The sequence below is a fragment of the Pristiophorus japonicus genome, chromosome 3, assembly GCF_044704955.1.
Source record: "Pristiophorus japonicus isolate sPriJap1 chromosome 3, sPriJap1.hap1, whole genome shotgun sequence".
NCBI lineage: Eukaryota > Metazoa > Chordata > Chondrichthyes > Pristiophoridae > Pristiophorus > Pristiophorus japonicus.
This window is the reverse complement of record NC_091979.1, coordinates 312,143,345-312,160,763: the sequence shown is the minus strand read 5'-3', so window position 1 is coordinate 312,160,763 and position 17,419 is coordinate 312,143,345. Positions and strand designations below refer to the sequence as shown.

The 17,419-nt window shown below is 43.2% G+C and overlaps 1 protein-coding gene across 1 annotated transcript in view; it reads left to right on the top strand.

Moving 5' to 3' along the window:
• The window catches only part of LOC139260355 (cGMP-dependent protein kinase 1), a 1,295,119-nt gene that overhangs the window by 1,186,982 nt on the left and 90,718 nt on the right, over window positions 1–17,419 (top strand). The window contains exon 10 of the mRNA XM_070876878.1: window positions 1,757–1,853. Coding sequence (XP_070732979.1) covers window positions 1,757–1,853 — 97 coding nt within the window. The remainder of the gene's footprint in view (window positions 1–1,756; window positions 1,854–17,419) is intronic.

Genomic DNA, 17,419 nt, shown 5'->3' with positions numbered 1-17,419 from the left:
AGAGAAGACGGCATTATTTTTGCATTCCAGGTTGATCCTGGAATAGTGAACAGTGGAGAGCAGGAGCAGAAACAAAGAACTTGCTTTTCACAACCTCAGGATGTCCGAAAGCACTTTACAGCCAATGAAGTACTTTTTGAAGTATAGTCACTGTTGTAATGTAGGAAACGCAGAAGCCTATTTATGCACAGCAAGCTCCCACAAATAGCAATGTGATAAATGACCACTTAATCCGATTTAGTGATATTGCTTGAGGGATAAATGTTGGGCAGGACGCCAGGGAGAACTCCCCTGCTCTTCTTTGGATAGAATCATGTGATCCCTTTTACGTTCACCTAAGAGGGCAGATGGAACCTCAATTTTAATGTCTCTGGGCTTCTGTTCGCTCGATCACCAGCTGATGCTGTTGGAGCCTGCACGGGGCAAACTCTGTCCAGTACTGTCCTAAAATGGCAGTCAGAGTCCTATGTGTGTTTCAGGACCAGATTAGTGTATTGGCTCAGGCTACCCAGCGATAGGCCCCGGGGAAAGATAGGGACAAGCATACTGTTGGCGGAAACAGGAGTAATAGATAATTCGGGGTGCTACCGTTTTATCTCCACGATGCAGGAGGCCTCAAAATATCCCCGAAAAGATTAAAAATGAGTAAAAACACAGATGTCCGTATGCCAGAAAGGCTTTTAAATATTATTTTATTTTGTTTATCATAAAGATTATTGCATTATCATGACTGCAGAATATGAATAAAATATGCTAATCGATTGACCGTGAAAATAATTTCAAAACGCTAGACCCAGATAAGGCTGTGAATAGTTCTCTCCATGCCTTTCAGCACCAATCGTTGAACTGTGCAATAAAGTAGGTTAAAGGCCAATTATCAGATCATGTGGTTAACCCTTTTTTTAGCCACCAGATGCCGATCCAGAGTGCATATCATCAAATGTTTCTGCTCATACCAGGGCACACCACATGTTGCTATTTTTAGAGCTGCATGCTTGCTAGTAAATGTATGAGGGACTTCGACATGCTCTTCTGTGTTTGTCAGAATAAGTTCAAGGTAATTCATTTTTGACAGTGTTTTAAGAGTTGACTTTTATAGTCACTGACTATTAGCAGTCAGATCAGAAAAGGTATCTTCTAACTGAGGTAAACATAAATGAGCGAGGCTCAAAGCACCTGCTGCGTCTAATACTTTGAAGCTTATGGGAAACTCATTGTGATATTTTCTGTGCAGTGATTCCCAATGCAAAACTGGATATAATTTCTCTCCAGAGACTTTTATGGACTTGTTGCTTCTGATTCCTCCCATTTGGATAATCTCTGCCAGCTGCAGATGAGGAATTGGTTTGGGAGGTACCTCAGATAATGAAATGTGGAAACCTAAAAACCTTTAGCGCCTTTCTCTTGCCTTGAAAGATTGGTAATTAAAATCTGTAATGAAAACTTTTTTGCCAAAGCAAAATGAAGGAACGAGAGACATAAAGTGGATTGTGCTTTATCCAGGATTATCTGCAGCAAGATCCTATGTTACATTTTCTGACTTGACGGACGTAGAGAAACTGCAGAAACTAAACATTTTTGTGTTGGATATCTGGGATCAGAGCGTGGTGGATTTATATTACCAAGTGTAGGCCTCAGTTGAAGGACCAGCTAATAACAGATCAATGTCAGTGTCCTACCATCCTGTAATAATGCTACAGAATTGCCATTTCATCACAACTAAGAACTTTCCATTTTTCCATGTGACGAAATCTAGATATGAAGCTGAGTCCGCCTTCTTTTCAAACCTGAAACTATGTGATTTTAACATCATTGATACGCTGGGAGTTGGAGGATTTGGAAGAGTTGAACTGGTAGGTGCACTTTTTTTTATAAACAACTGGTTTGTCTAAAGCTAACTTATTCTAATCATTAAAATAATGAACTTGCATTTATATAGCGTTTTTTTACAACCTCAGAACGTCTCAAAGTGCTTTACAGCCAATGAAGTATTTTTGAAGTGTAGTCACTGTTGTAATGGAGGGAATGTAAAATAATAATTTATTTCTTAGTTGTTGCCTGAAGTCAGGATTTTCAGTCCAAGGATTTTCAGTCATGATACTGAGGGGGAAGTTTTCTCTGTGTGTTACAGGTAGTACCAGCACCAAATAGTATAGTAATATTAGGCAGTCCCACCTATTGAGGATGACCCACTTCCACACCAAAAAGGGATGAGTTCACAGGTGTTTCAATGAGGGACCTGACACCAAATACGCATTGTCCGTTAATTAAAATGTGCATTAGTGCTGGTGCCTCAAACATTCAATTTTACCCCTTCTCTTGAAATTGCTCATGCGTTAATAGTTATTAACCACATTTATACACAGACCTAACGTTAAAGTTTTTTTTTGCTTCATGGGTCATTCTTGATGTGCAATCAGTTGGAAATGTGCAAATATACTAAGGATTTATTTTATCTGTACAGCATTTACCCAATTGAAGCTGGTGTGAAGCATTGGAGGGAACTAGAAGAGCTGGTGGAAATACCCAGAGGCAGGCTTTGGCCTAAATCTCCCAAGTACGAGCCAGCAATGGGGTTATGTTGCTCACCGCCAGCACACGTCAAAAGATTGTGGGCAGACTTTACCAATATGTGTCGGTGCGGGGGTGGGGGTCGTGGGTGATGGAGGTCTGTTTCCTTGCTGTAGGGAAAATTTTAACATTTGACTAAACACAAAAGCATGAGTTAGGTATCAAGTCTGTTATTGGTGGACATGGAGGAAGTGGAGCAGGAACTGCAGGAGAGGACATCCCAGGAGGATCAAGGGTATAGAAAGCCTTCCAAAATCCAGCACAGTATGAGAAGCCATATTTACGAAAGGATATACTTGCTTTGGAGGCAATTCAGAGAAGGTTCACTAGGTTGATTCCGGGGATGAGGGGGTTGACTTATGAGGAAAGGTTGAGTAGGTTGGGCCTCTATTCATTGGAATTCAGAAGAATGAGAGGTGATCTTATCGAAACGTATAAGATTATGAGGGGGCTTGACAAGGTAGATAGAGATGGGGAGACTAGAACGAGAGGCATAATCTTAGAATAAGGGGCCGCCCATTTAAAACAGATGAGGAGGAATTTCTTCTTTCAGAGGGTTGTAAATCTGTGGAATTCGCTGCCTCAGAGAGCTGTGGAAGCTGGGACATTGAATAAATTTAAGACAGAAATAGACAGTTTCTTAAATGATAAGGGGATAAGGGATTATGGGGAATGGGCGGGGAAGTGAAGCTGAGTCCATGGTCAGATCAGCCATGATTTTATTGAATGGCGGAGCAGGCTCGAGGGGCCGTATGGCCTACTCCTGTTTCTGTTTCTTATGGTCTTATGTTCAACTTGAACTTCAGCAAGGAACAGTGTGTGTGGAGGTCGTGCTCATCAGTGACATGATCAAAGACCTATGTCATCTTCTGGAACTAGACCTGCAACCACTAAACCAGGCCACTGGGTCATTCCAGGCAACAGCAGTAGGCACCACAAAGGTCAGCCAGGGTGCAGTTCACTGATCACAGAAGTAGCAGATGCCCTAATCATCTTTCTACATATAGTACGGCACTGGCGAGACAGACCCAATTTTCTGAACTGTGTAGTATTCGCAGCACAGATTGATTGCACCAGATTGCCATTAGCATACCTGTCAGTAATTCCTTCCCTTTTATTAGCAGCAAGAGTTCCTATTCCATTGAAGTCCAGATCGTAATCACACAATGCAAAAGATTTTGTGAGTTACTGCTCTTTTTCCAGAGAGTGCTGACCACATGCTGACCCTAACTGAGGTTGAAAATAACAAAGTTGGATCCTTGGAAACATGGATTACCTGCTCCAAATGTGCCTTACAGTATGACCCAGAATGAGTTGGCAGAATGAAGAAGCATCTTGGATGTTTCACAACGTTATCCATGTACCTCTTTCATTGCTGTTTGTCCTCTGCCCAACACCAGTCTATCCTGCTTGGGTCTCCAAGACTGCACCTTTTTCACCTGTTGGCGGTGACTCATCCTGTGCTCCCTCAAACTCATGAGTACCCTCTAAAGTAGGCATGCTTGAGCTGGTGCATGCTTCAAAAGTTACGGGTGGCGCGGAGCACATGGGTAAGTGCTGCAGCCCCACGAGCTTGTGGATTTTCTGTAATAAAAGAAGCGTATGATGAGCACTTGGGTACTGTTATTCATATTGCTGCTGTATTATGCAGTGTTCCATGACAGAAGTAAATGCTGGCCTTGCCAGCGATGCCCACATCCCTCGAAGAATTAAAAAAAACTCTTTAATATATTGAATGTCACATTCATTGTCTCAGTATGCAATTATAATTGAAGAATAACTTGTATTTATCTAACACCTTTCAGGGACCTCAGGATGTCCCAAAACACTTTTAAAGTGTAGTCACTGCTGTAATTTAGGGAAATGTGGTAGCCAGTCTGTACACAGCAAGATTTCTGGCATAGCAAATGGATGCATGATCAGATACTGTGTTTTCATGATGTTGGTTGTGGGAGAAACGCTAGCCAGGTCACTAGGAGAACTCCCATGTTCTTGTTTGAATAGTATCATGGAACCTTTCACTTCAATCTGAGAGGGCCGAGGGGCCTTGATGTAATGGTGACACCTCTGTCAGCGCAGCAACCATTCAGTACTGCTCTGAAGTGTCAACCTAGATTATGTATTCAAAACTTTGGTGTGGGGCTTGACCCCATGACCTTCTGACTCAGAGGCGTGTTCTACCACTGAACCATTGCTGACACCTAACCAGTACTGTTATAGTAGTTTTTATGATTTGTGTTCTCAGCGCAGAGCTTCGTGCGAAGGGAGCAGATATTGGTAATTCAGACTGTAACACCGCAAACTATTGTGGTACTTTTTGCCAAATTGGATAAATTATTCCACAAAGCTTCCCACGTGTGATTGAGATATGCCACATTCTACCATCTGGGTGATCCCATGCTAAGGCTGCTCGACCATTTGATTATTCTTCTTCTTACCCAAAGAAGGGATCTTGCCGCAAGACCATAAGATCATAAGAAATAGGAACAGGAGTAGGCCATTTGGCCCCTCGAGCCTGCTCTGCCATTCAATAAGGTCATGGCTGATCTGATCATGGGCTCCGTTCCACTTCCCTGCCCGCTCCCCATAACCCTTTACTACCTTATTGCTCATAAAACTGTCTATCTCCCCCTTAAATATATTCAATGACCCAGCCTCTACAGCTCTCTGGGGCAGAGAATTCCATAGATTTGCAACCATCTAAGAGAAGAAAATTCTCCTCATCTCAGTTTTAAATGGGTGGCCCCTTATTCTAAAACTATGCATTCTAGTTCTAGATTCGCCCATGAGTGGAAATATTCTCTCTGCATCTATCTTGTCGAGCCTCCTCGTATGTTTCAATAACATCACCTCTCATTCTTCTGAACTCCAAAGAGTACAGGCTCAACCTACTCATAAGTCAACCCCTTCATCTCAGGAATCAACTGAGTGAACATTCTCTGAACTGCCTCCAATGCAAGTATATCCCACCTTAAATAAGAACAGCAAAATTGTACGAAGTACTCTAGATGTGGCCTCACCAGTACCCTGTACAATTGGAGCAGGACTTCTCTGCTTTTGTACTCTATCCCCCTTGCAATAAAGGCCAACATTCCGTTTGCCTTCCTGATTACTTGCTGTACCTGCATACTAACTTTTTGTGGTTCATGCATGAGGACCCCCAGGTCCCTCTGTATCGCAGCAATTTGTAATTTTACTCCATTTAAATAATAATTTGCTTTTTTATTTTTTCTGCCAAAGTGGATAACCTCACACTTTCCCACATTATACTCTATCTGCCAAATTTTTGCCCATTCACCAACCTGACTATATCCCTTTGCAGATATTTTGTGTCCTCCTCACAATTTGCTTTCCCACCCATCTTTGTATCATCACCAAACTTGGCTACATTATACTTGGTCCTTCATCCAAGTCATTGATATAGATTGTAAATAGTTGAGGCCCCTGCACCAATCCCTGTGGCACCCCACTAGTTATTGTTTGCCAACCGGAAAATGGCACATTTATCCTGACTCTCTGTTTTCTGTTAGTTAGCCAATGCTCTAACCATGCTAATATATTCCCCCAACCCCGTGAGCTCTTATTTTGTGCAGTAACCTCTTATGTGACACCATCCCCTCACACTATCCATAGAAATCTTCTGGGCCTCATCAATGGAGAGTCTCCTTCTTTGCTCCATGGATGCTTAAATTTGTTCATGCTACAGTTGGATTGACCCACTGCATATTAGTTATATTAGCAAAGAGTAGGAATAAATGGGTCATTTTTCAGAATGGCAGGCAGTGACTAGTGGGGTACCGCAAGGTTCAGTGCTGGGAACCCAGCTATTTACAATATACATTAATGATTTGGACAAAGGAATTGAATATAACATCTCCAAGTTTGCAGATGACACTAAGCTGGGTGGCAGTGTGACCTGTGAGGAGGATGCTAAGAGGCTGCAGGTTGACTTGGACAGGTTAGGTGAGTGGGCAAATGCATGGCAGATGCAGTATAATGTAGATAAATGTGAGGTTATCCACTTTGGTGGCAAAAAATAGGGAGGCAAAATTAGGAAAAGGGGAGGTGCAACGAGACCTGGGTGTCATGGTACATCAGTCATTGAAAGTTGGCATGCAGGTACAGCAGGCGGTGAAGAGGCAAATGGCATGTTGGCCTTCATAGCGAGAGGATTTGAGTATAGGAGCAGGGAGGTCTTGCTGCAGTTGTACAGGGCCTTGGTGAGGCCACACCTTGAATATTGTGCACAGTTTTGGTCTTCTAATCTGAGGAAGGACATTCTTGCTATTGAGGGAGTGCAGCGAAGGTTCACCAGACTGATACCCAGGATGGTAGGACTGACATATGAAGAAAGACTGGATCGACTAGGCTTATATTCACTAGAATTTAGAAGAATGAGAGGGGATCTCATAGAAACATATAACATTCTGACGGGATTGGACAGGTTAAATGCAGGAAGAATGTTCCCGATGTTGGGGAAGTCCAGAACAAGGGGTCACAGTCTAAAGATAAGGGGTAAGCCATTTAGGACCAAATGAGGAGAAACTTCTTCACTCAGAGAGTTGTGAACCTGTGGAATTCTCTACCACAGAAAGTTGATGATGCCAGTTCGTTAGATATATTCAAAACGGAGTTAGATGTGGCCCTTATGGCTAAAGGGATCAAGGGGTATGGAAAGAAAGCAGGAATGGGGTACTGAAGTTGCATGATCAGCCATGATCATATTGAATGGTGGTGCAGGCTCGAAGGGCCGAATGGCCTACTCCTGCACTTATTTTTTATGTTTCTATGTTACAAGCCCATTTGGATGGTGATGCAACTGAACTTCAGATTTGCCTCTCAGTCATGCATTAGTTTCAATACAATCAATGTGAACCAATGAATACAATCCCCCAAATGTACTGAAAATGGGGAAAATGGGGTAACTAATTCTCAGTGCAGTAAATAGAAATCTAACCCCTTAAGGTATCTTCTCAGAAAACAGGTATACACAAAATGGATGGAAAAACGTGGAGAATGTGCCTGTAATTTCCAAACGCGAGCTCCCATACACCCAGGCTCAGCTATGGGGGTGTGCATTCATAAAGATGGGTCCAATGCACTTAATGAACATCTCAGTACATTTTTAGTAAGACACTAAAATGTTGTTCCATTTTGCCTAATCCCTCTTTTTGGGGTAGATTTTTAACTTGGCACTCGGGCATAAAACTGGCATCACAAATTGGCCGCTCATTATAGAAACTGTCCAACTTTCATTTCCATTGAAATTAACGGAAATAGAAAGTGCGTGGTTTCTATAATGACCGGGGGATCTGCAACACCAGTCTTATACAAGGGCAGCAAGTTGAAAACCTACCTCCTTATCTTTAAACAATTAAATAAAAGCAGAAACACACTGGAATATCCTTAAATAATTGCTTTCATTATATTTTGCAGCTGAAATAGTTTAACTATTCAGAGACAATCTTCAATTTTTATTAATTTATTTTACCTTGTATAACTATCTTAAGCAAACATGTTTTTCCACAGCTGTTGCATGTACCTATGTGAGCAAGGATTAATTTCTAGATAATAATTTGAGATAACACCGCTATTCAAGAAAGGAGGGAGAGAGAAAACTGGGAACAACATGCCAGTTAGCGTGACATCAATCGTCGTAAATGCTGGAATTCATTGTTAAGGAAATTGTATCAGGGCACTTAGATAAACATAACATAATTAGGCAGAGTCAACATGGTTTTATGAAAGGAAAATCGTGTTTGACAAATTTAGTAGAGTTCTTTGAGGATGTAACTAGCAGTGTACATAAAGGTGAACCAGTGAATGTAGTATACTTGGATTTTCAAAAGGCATTTGATAAGGTGTCTCATAAAAGGTTATTATACAAGATAAGGGCTCATGGGATTGGAGATAATGTATCAGCATGGATAGAGGATTGGTTAATGGACAGAAAGCAGAGAGTAGGGATAAACAGGTCATTTGCAGGTTGGCAGGCTGTAATTAGTGGGGTGCCGCAAGGATCAGTGCTGGGGCCTCAGCTATTTACAATCTATATTAATGCCCTAGATGAAGGGACCGAGTGTAATGTATCCAAGTTTGCTGATGATACAAAGCTAGGTTGGACAGTAAGCTGTGAGGAGAACACAAAGCGTCTGCAAAGGGATAGCGATAGACTAAGTGAGTGGGCAGTAAGGTGGCAGATGGAGTATAATGTAGGGAAATGCGAGGTTATTCACTTTGGTAGGAAGAATAGAAAAACAGAATATTTTTTAAATGGTGAGAAACTTTTAAATGTTGCTGTTCAGAGAGATTTGGGTGTCCCCGTGCAAGAAACACAGAAACCTAGCATGCAGGTATAGCAAGCAATAAGGAAAGCAAATGGCATGTTGTCCTTTATTGCAAGGGGGTTGGAGTATAAGAGTAAGGAAGTCTTGCTACAATTTTACAGGGCTTTGGTGAGACCACACCCGGAATAATGTGCACTGTTTTGATCTCCTTATCTAAGGAAGGATATACTTGCCTTGGAGGTGGTACAACGGAGGTTCACTAGATTGATACCTGGGATGAGAGGGCTGTCTTATGATGAGAGATTGTGTAGAATGGGCCTACACTCTCTGGAGTTGAGAAGAATGCGAGGTGATCTCATTGAAACATACAACATGCTGAAAGGGATTGACAGGGTGGATGCTGAGAGGTTGTTTCCCCTGCCTGGAGTGCCTAGAACTAGGGGGCACAGTCTCAGGATAAGGGGTAGGCTATTTAAGACAGAGATGAGGAGGAATTTATTCACTTAGAGGGTTGAAGAATCTTTGGAATTCACTGCCCAAGAGGGCTATGGATGCTGAGTCTCTGAATATATTTAAGGCTGAGATAACTACAATTTTTGGAGTCTAGGGGAAGAAACTGATATGGAGATCAGGCGGGAAAGTGGAGTTGAGGTCAATGATCAGCAATGATCTTATTGAATGGTGGAGCAGGCTCGAGGGGCCACTGAGTCTACTCCTGCTTCTATTTCTTATGTCTTATGTCTTATGAGATTGCACATTGATATGAATGAGCACTGACTACCAAATAAACGTCTATCGGGCCGAAATTCCCCGGCTTTGTGCCTCCATTTAGCGCTGCTGTGGAGACGCGGAGGCACAAATGTATTAGCGCCCCACCTCCGCTGGTAGCACCCTGGGCCACTGCGCCTCCGATGATGACATCATTGTCGTGCACGGCAACCCCTTCACGCCCTGCGGAAGGGCAGGGGTGTTGAAAATCATCAGCGCTACACGAAGAGGCGTTACATCCTCGATCCCGTCCCAAACGGAAGTGGAGCATACAACATTGTGCTCCATTTCCTGCGGGGGGCGGTAACCGAAATTTCGCAGCCGGGGTGGGACTTCCGTGGCGGGCGCAGGAGGTCCGCCTCGCCTCCGTTACTGCCCCCAAACGGGGCGTAGCCGAATTTCGATCCCTTTATTGAAAGTGTCTCAGTGAAAAGGGAGATATATTAGGATGGAAGTCTAAGCTCATCCCTATAAATATTTTTATTGATTGTTTTTGCCAGCTTCCCTCAGCTTGTTGATCTGATCTTTATTTAAACCAGTCAGCTTCCTTTTGTGCTCCTCATGGGTGTTCTGAGCCATGGGCTGGGCAGTGGAGCAGTCACGCTGGGACATGGAGCACAGGGAGGGTACGGAGGAACAAAGCAATCCAGTGAAGTGGGAGCTGGATTGAGGATGGACACAAGGCCTAAACTGAAACAAGGATGGGACAGGATAAGAACCTAACAACATAAGAAATAGGAGCAGGAGTAGGCCATATGGCTCCTCGAGCCTGCTCCGCCATTTAATACGATCATGGCTGATCCAATCGTGGACTCAGGTCCACTTCCCCGCCCGCTCTCCATAACCCCTTATTCCATTATCGTTTAAGAAACTGTCTATTTCTGTCTTAAATTTATTGAATGTCCCAGCTTCCACAGCTCTCTGAGGCAGCGAATTCCACAGATCCACAACCCGCTGAGAGAAGAAATTTTTCCTCATCTCAGTTTTAAATGGGCGGCCCCTTATTCTAAGATTATGCCGAGTTCTAGTCTCCCTCATCAGTGGAAACATCCTCTCTGCATCCACCTTGTCAAGCCCCCTCATAATCTTATAAGTTTCGATAAGATCACCTTTCATTCTTCTCAATTCCATTGAGTAGAGGCCCAACCTACTCAACCTTTCCTCATAATTCAACCCCCTCATCTCCGGAATCAACCTAGTGAACCTTCGCTGAACTGCCTCCAAAGCAAGTATATCCTTTCGTAAATATGGAAACCAAAACTGCATGCAGTATTCCAGGTGTGGCCTCACCAATACCCTGTATATCTGCAGCAATACTTCCCTGCTTTTATACTCCATACCCTTTGCAATAAAGGCCAAGATTCCATTGGCCTTCCTGATCACTTGCTGTACCTGCATACTATCCTTTTGTGTTTCATTCACAAGTGCCCCCAGGCCCCGCTGTACTGCAGCACTTTGCAATCTTTCTCCATTTAAATAATAACTTCCTCTTTGATTTTTAAAAGTGCATGACCTCACACTTTCCAACATTATACTCCATCTGCAAAATTTTTGCCCACTAACTTAGCCTGTCTATATCCTTTTGCAGATTTTTTGTGTCCTCCTCACACATTGCTTTTCCTCCCATCTGAGTATCGTCAGAAAACTTGGCTACGTTACATTCAGACCCTTCTTCCAAGTCATTAATATAGATTGTAAATAGTTGGGGTCCCAGCACTGACCCCTGTGGCACCCCACTAGTTACTGGTTGCAAACAGAGAATGAACCATTTATCCCGACTCTGTTTTCTGTTAGTTAGTCAATCCTCTATCCATGCTAATATATTACCTCCAACCCCCTGAACTTTTCTCGTTACCTGGAAATTGGAGAGTGATTAAGTTCAAGATCAGGGGTAGGTGGAGATGTTTCCATGGGTAAGGACAGGATTAGAAGCATTCCTGGGGCTGAGGTCAGGAGCAGATTCTGGGGGTTGAGTCTGGGACAAAGATGGGTGAGAGTGGCAGGGTCTTTAAAACAAATTACATGTTTGTAATGTACTTATGTTGCATGTTTGACTCCTGCCCTCAAAGCAATCATCCCAATAATGGCTTGAATCCAATGTCACCTGAACAAAGCAGTGTGAGACTTTATGGAGGAAGGAGTCTCACTCCACTTCCGAGTCAGTTTGGGCCTTTATATTTGATATATATGCAAAGTCTAACATTGATGCAAAGTGGTTTCAATTTCCTGCTTGTGGAATGTGAAAGTATCATTAATCATTGGCCTGGGTTTTTATCTGGTTTTTGCCTCTCCCAGGAGATCACATGGCTCCGGTTGGGGTGGAGTGTAGAATGTTTCAGTGTAAGGGGTGTCGCAGTTGTGTGAGGCTGACTGGTTGGGCTGGGTGCTCTTTACCTTTCCGACATTGTTCATTGTTCATAGGTTTATATGTAATCTTCAGGGCTGCTGACCGAGGGCCATGCGGCTCTTTGTCGGCCGGCACGGACACGATGGGTTGAAATGGCCTCCTTCTGTGTTGTAAATTTCTATGTTTCTATGTTTCTATATTTGACCCCATCAGCATTGTTCAGTTAACTATGATTTAATGCCATTTCATATTCTATCTGAGTCTGTCAGGACTTTTAAACTCATGGAATCCTTGCTAGTGTGATGTATATTTTCATACCCAGGGGCATGTACTAGATGTCAAGCTTGTATTTATATACATTCATGGTCTTGAAAAGTCGTTGAGTGCAATTTCTTATTACTAATCACATAAGAACATGAGGTCAATGGCTAGCTCAGAAATATCAGTAATTTGTTTAGTGGAGTTTGATGCAGAGAATTCTTGTGGTATACCACACTTAGCCCATGTGAGTATTTTCAAGGGCTGATTGTACAAATTCATGCTGCCAATGGGAGATATCAGTACACCTGACATACAGGGCAGACAATTTTCTACCCATTTATAACTCATTAGTCCGGAGTAAGTAATTGAGCATTTGGGTTAAGGATTTGAGATCATACGAAAGTATGGAACAAAAACAAAGTCCAGCTTTTTTTATTCATTCACGGGATGTTGGCGTCACTGGCAAGGCCAGCATTTATTGCCCATCCCTAATTGCTCTTGAGAAGTTGGTGGTGAGCTGCCAACTTGAACCGCTGCAGGCCGTGTGGTACAATACTCCCAGTGTTGTTAGGGAGGCAGTTACAGTATTTTGAACCAGCGACAATGAAGGAACGGCAGTATATTTCCAACACAGAATGGTGTGTGACTTGGAGGGGAACTTGGTAGTGGTGTTCCCATGCACCTGTTGCCCTTGCCTTCTAGGTGATATAGTTCACGGGTTTAGGAGGTGCTATCAAAGAAGCTTTGGCAAATGGCTTATCAGCCCAAGCCTGAACGTTGTCCAGGTCTTGCTGCATGCGGGAATGGATTGCTTCATTATCTGAGGTATTGAGAATGGAATTAAACACTGCAATCATCAGCGAGTATCCCCACTTCTGACCTTATGATGAAGGGAAGGTCATTGATGAAGCAGCTGAAGATGGTTGAACTGGAGACTTAAAATCAACAAATTTCCAGGACCTGATGGTCTCCACCCTAGAATATTAAAAGAAATAGGTGAAGAAAGTGCAGATGCATTAGTCATCATTTTCCAAAGTGCTCTACATTCAGGAATTGTGTCTCTGGATTGGAAAATTGCAAATGGAGCTCCATTATTTAAGAAGGAGGGAGGGAGAGAGAATTCAGTTAACTATAGACCTGTCAGTTTAACATCAGTTACTGGAATCTATCATCAGAGACAGAGTGACTGAACACTTGGACAGGTATCAGCTGATCAAAGAGAGTTAGCATGGATTTGTGAAGCGTACGTTATATCTGACTAATCTAGTTGAATTTTTTGAGGAGGTCACTAGCGTGGTGGATAGGGAAGTGTTTATGGATGCTGTTTATATGGACTTCCAAAAGGCATTTGATAAGGTTCTGCACAAGAGATTATTATCAAAAATGTGAGCACATGGATTTGGAGGTAACCTTGTGGTATGTGTTGGTAATTGTTCGAGAGGTATAAGACAGAGATTAGGATTAAAAGTTTCATTCTCTAATTGGCGGGATATAACAAGCGGTGTTCCCCAGGGACCTGTATTGCGGCCTTAACTTTTCAACATATATATTAATGACTTAGATGAAGGAATAGAGAGTTGTATGTCCACGTTTTCAAATGACACTAAGTTAGGAGGCACAGTAAGTTGTGTGGATTGGAGGAGAAAGTTACAAAGGGACGTAGACAGAAGAAGTGTGTTGGCAAAACTACGGCAGATGGAGTTCAATGTGGGGAAGTGTGAGGTCATCCACTTTGGGATTTGAGAAAGAGAATTGGAATATTTTCTTAACAGTGAGCGGTGGAGGAGTCGAGCGATTTAGGTGTCATGTACACAAATCATTAAAAGCCAGTGCGCAGGTATAAAAATATCAAAACGTTAATAACATGCTGACCTTAATCTCAAGGGGATTGGAATTAAAAAGTTAGGAAATTATGCTTCATTTGTACAGATGCTTGGTCAGACCCCATCTGGAGTACTACATTCCATATTGGGCACCGCACCTCAGGAAAGATATATTGGCTTTGAAGTGGGTACAGTGCAGATTCACCATAATTATACCAGTGCTTAAGGAGTTAAATTATGAGGGCAGATTGGATCAATTTGTCTTGTTTTCCCTTGAGTTTAGAAAAATTAAGGCATTCAAAATGATTAAAGGATTCAATATGGTAGCTACTATGGGCCCAAATTTGGCCGTTCGTTTTTTTCGGCGCACCTCCAAGCCCCCCGCTGACATTTTAGATCAGAAGCAGCGCCCCCAAAAATACTCGCGATCATGGCCGATTCTCGGGCCGTCTGTGGAGCTGGTGTGGCGCAGAAGAAAGAAGGGGGGGGGGGGTGCGGAGCTAGGTCCCAGCGCTGAAAACAGTGCCAGGACCTCTGCACATGCGCGCTAGAGTCTGTGCGCATGTGTAGTAGCTCCTGGCAGGCCGTTTCTGCAAACGCGTGCTGCAGGCTGTGTGGGAGGGGCCTGAAGCACACCATCCCTAACCCTGGCCGAATGGGCTCCCTCATCGGCGGCCTGCTGCTTTCCCTAAGGTAGGACTTCTATTTTTTATTTGTTATTTACTGATTGATTTTGGTGCTTTAGATGCTGGGTTCCTTCTATTTTATTTGTTAATTAATTGCTTATTACTTTTTGTGCTTTGTTTGTGGTGCTTGGTGGTGCTTTAAATGTAGTTACTTGCGCCGATTCCTTAACTGTAAGTAAGGTCTTTCTGTGCGGACAAAAGTGGAAACATACGCTGCCCTAAGTTAGTTTAGTACAAGTTTTTTCTGGCCAAATTGGCATAAATGATGTAAGTGGCTGGGAACGCCTTCTTTTGAACAAAAAAACTGACCTAACAAAAAACCTAACTAACTCACTTACACTGACGCAAATTAAATGGCCATATTTGCAACTAAAAAGATACACCCGAAAAATCAAGTTACACCAAAAAATTAGAGAAACTATTTCTTCTGATGGGAGAATCCAGAATAAGAGGGCATAATCTAAAATTAAAATTTAAGATTTAAGTAAGCACTTTTTCACACAAGGGGTAGTGGCAATCTGGAAGTCCACATCTCCAAAATGCTGTGAATGCTGGGGCAATTGAAATTTTCAAGACAGAGTTTTTAGTTTTTGGCTTGGGTATCAAGGGATATGGAACACGGGTGTGTACTAAGATACAACTCTGCCATGATCTAATTGAATTACTAATGGAACAGGCTTGAGGGGCTGAGTGGCCTGCTCCTGTTTCTATGGGGATGAAGGGGATTGCAAGAGTAGGGATGGTAAGGCTTTGAAGGGATTTATATAGGAGAACAAAGATTTGATGTTGGTGCATTGCGAAGCTGTGCAGCCAGAGTGCAGGGACGATAAGCGAGTGGGAATTAATGTAAGATAGAATGAAGACAATTGAGTTTTGGATGGGTTGGGATTTATGTTGGGTGGATATCTGGAGGTCTGTGAGGAGAGTAATGGAGAAATCCAGGCTTGTGGTGACAAAAGGCATCGGTGAAGGCTTAAGCATCAGTGGGGCTACACTCTCGGGGACCTCGAGTGACCTGCAGCATCAGTAAGATTATCAAATATAAATCATAGAAACATAGAAACATAGAAAATAGGTGCAGGAGTAGGTCATTCGGCCCTTCTAGCCTGCACCGCCATTCAATGAGTTCATGGCTGAACATTCAACTTCAGTACCCCATTCCTGCTTTCTCGCCATACCCCTTTTAGATATTTAGATATTGTATGTCCACGGTTCCCAGAAGTTCAGAGAATGCCAAGGGACTAGATGTGAGTGGGGAATGTGCAGCAGCTCTTAAAGGGCTGATGCTCTTATCGGTTTGATGTTATTTTTTTTCCTGCAAGCTGATTCTCTCTGGCAGACTATTTTGAGGAATTTGTTTGGAGGAAGTGGTAAAACTTTCAATGATGTAAATCTGGATGTACTGCTAGAAAAGGGGCAGCACAGAAAGGTGGCAATTTTTGGGCCCAATAAGAACATAAAATAGGAGCAGAAGTAGGCCATTTGGCCCCTTGAGCCTGCTCCACCATTTAATAAGATCGTGGCTGATCTGATCACGGACTCAGTTCCACTTCCCTGCCCGCTCCCCATAACCCTTTATTCCCTTATCGCTCAAAAATCTGTCTATCTCCGCCTTAAATATATTTAATGACCCAGCCTCCACAGCTCTCTGGGGCAGAGAATTCCATAGATTTACAACCACCTGAGAGAAGAAATTCCTCCTCATCTCAGTTTTAAATGGGCGGCCCCTTATTCCGAGACTATGCCCCCGAGTTTTAGTTTCCCCAGAGTGAAAATATCCTCTCTGCATCCACCTTGTCAAGCTCTCTCATTATCTTATATATTTCGATAAGATCACCTCTCATTCTTCTGAACTCGAATGAGTATCGGCCCAACCTACTCAACCTATCTTCATACGTTAACCCCTTCATCCCCGGAATCAACCTCTTGAAACTTCTCTGAAATTGCCTCCAATGCAAGTATATCCTTCCTTAAATACGGAGACCAAAACTGTACGCAGTACATTAAGGGGCCGAAATTGGTGGACATACTGCCGCATACTGCCCAACATCACGAAATTGATCAAAAAATACTGACATACCGCCCACATACCGCCCAGCGGGAAATTCATCAGTGACATACCGCCGGGCGGTATGCCTACCGTCCGCCCACACGGAGCACCCTACAGACCGCCCAAAGGTCCAACATTGATAGCATACCGTCGATGTACCACTGGAGCTGCACACAGTCTGAAAAAAGGTGGTTTTATGCCGATGGTATGTAAACTATAATGTTCCACCCCACACCTCACCCCCCAGCGATCTATTTCTCTCCCATTCCCCCCCCATCCCCAGAGATATAGTCCTCCCCCCCATCAATCTAGTTCTTCTCCCCAGTGATCTAATTCTCCCCGCCGGAGATCTAATCCCCCCCCGGAGATCTAATCTCTACCCCTCCCCGGAGATCTAATCCCCCCCAGAGAATTAATCCCCCCCAGAAATCTAATCCCCCCCCCAGAGATCAAATCACCCCCAAGACAGAATGGCGGTGCAGGCTAGAAGGGCTGAATGGCCTGCTCCTGCACCTATTTTCTGTATGTTTTTTATGTAATCCCCACCCCAGAGAGATCTAATCCCGCCAGAGATCTAATCCTACCCTCAGAGATCTAGTCCTCCCTCCAGAGATCTAATCCCCCTC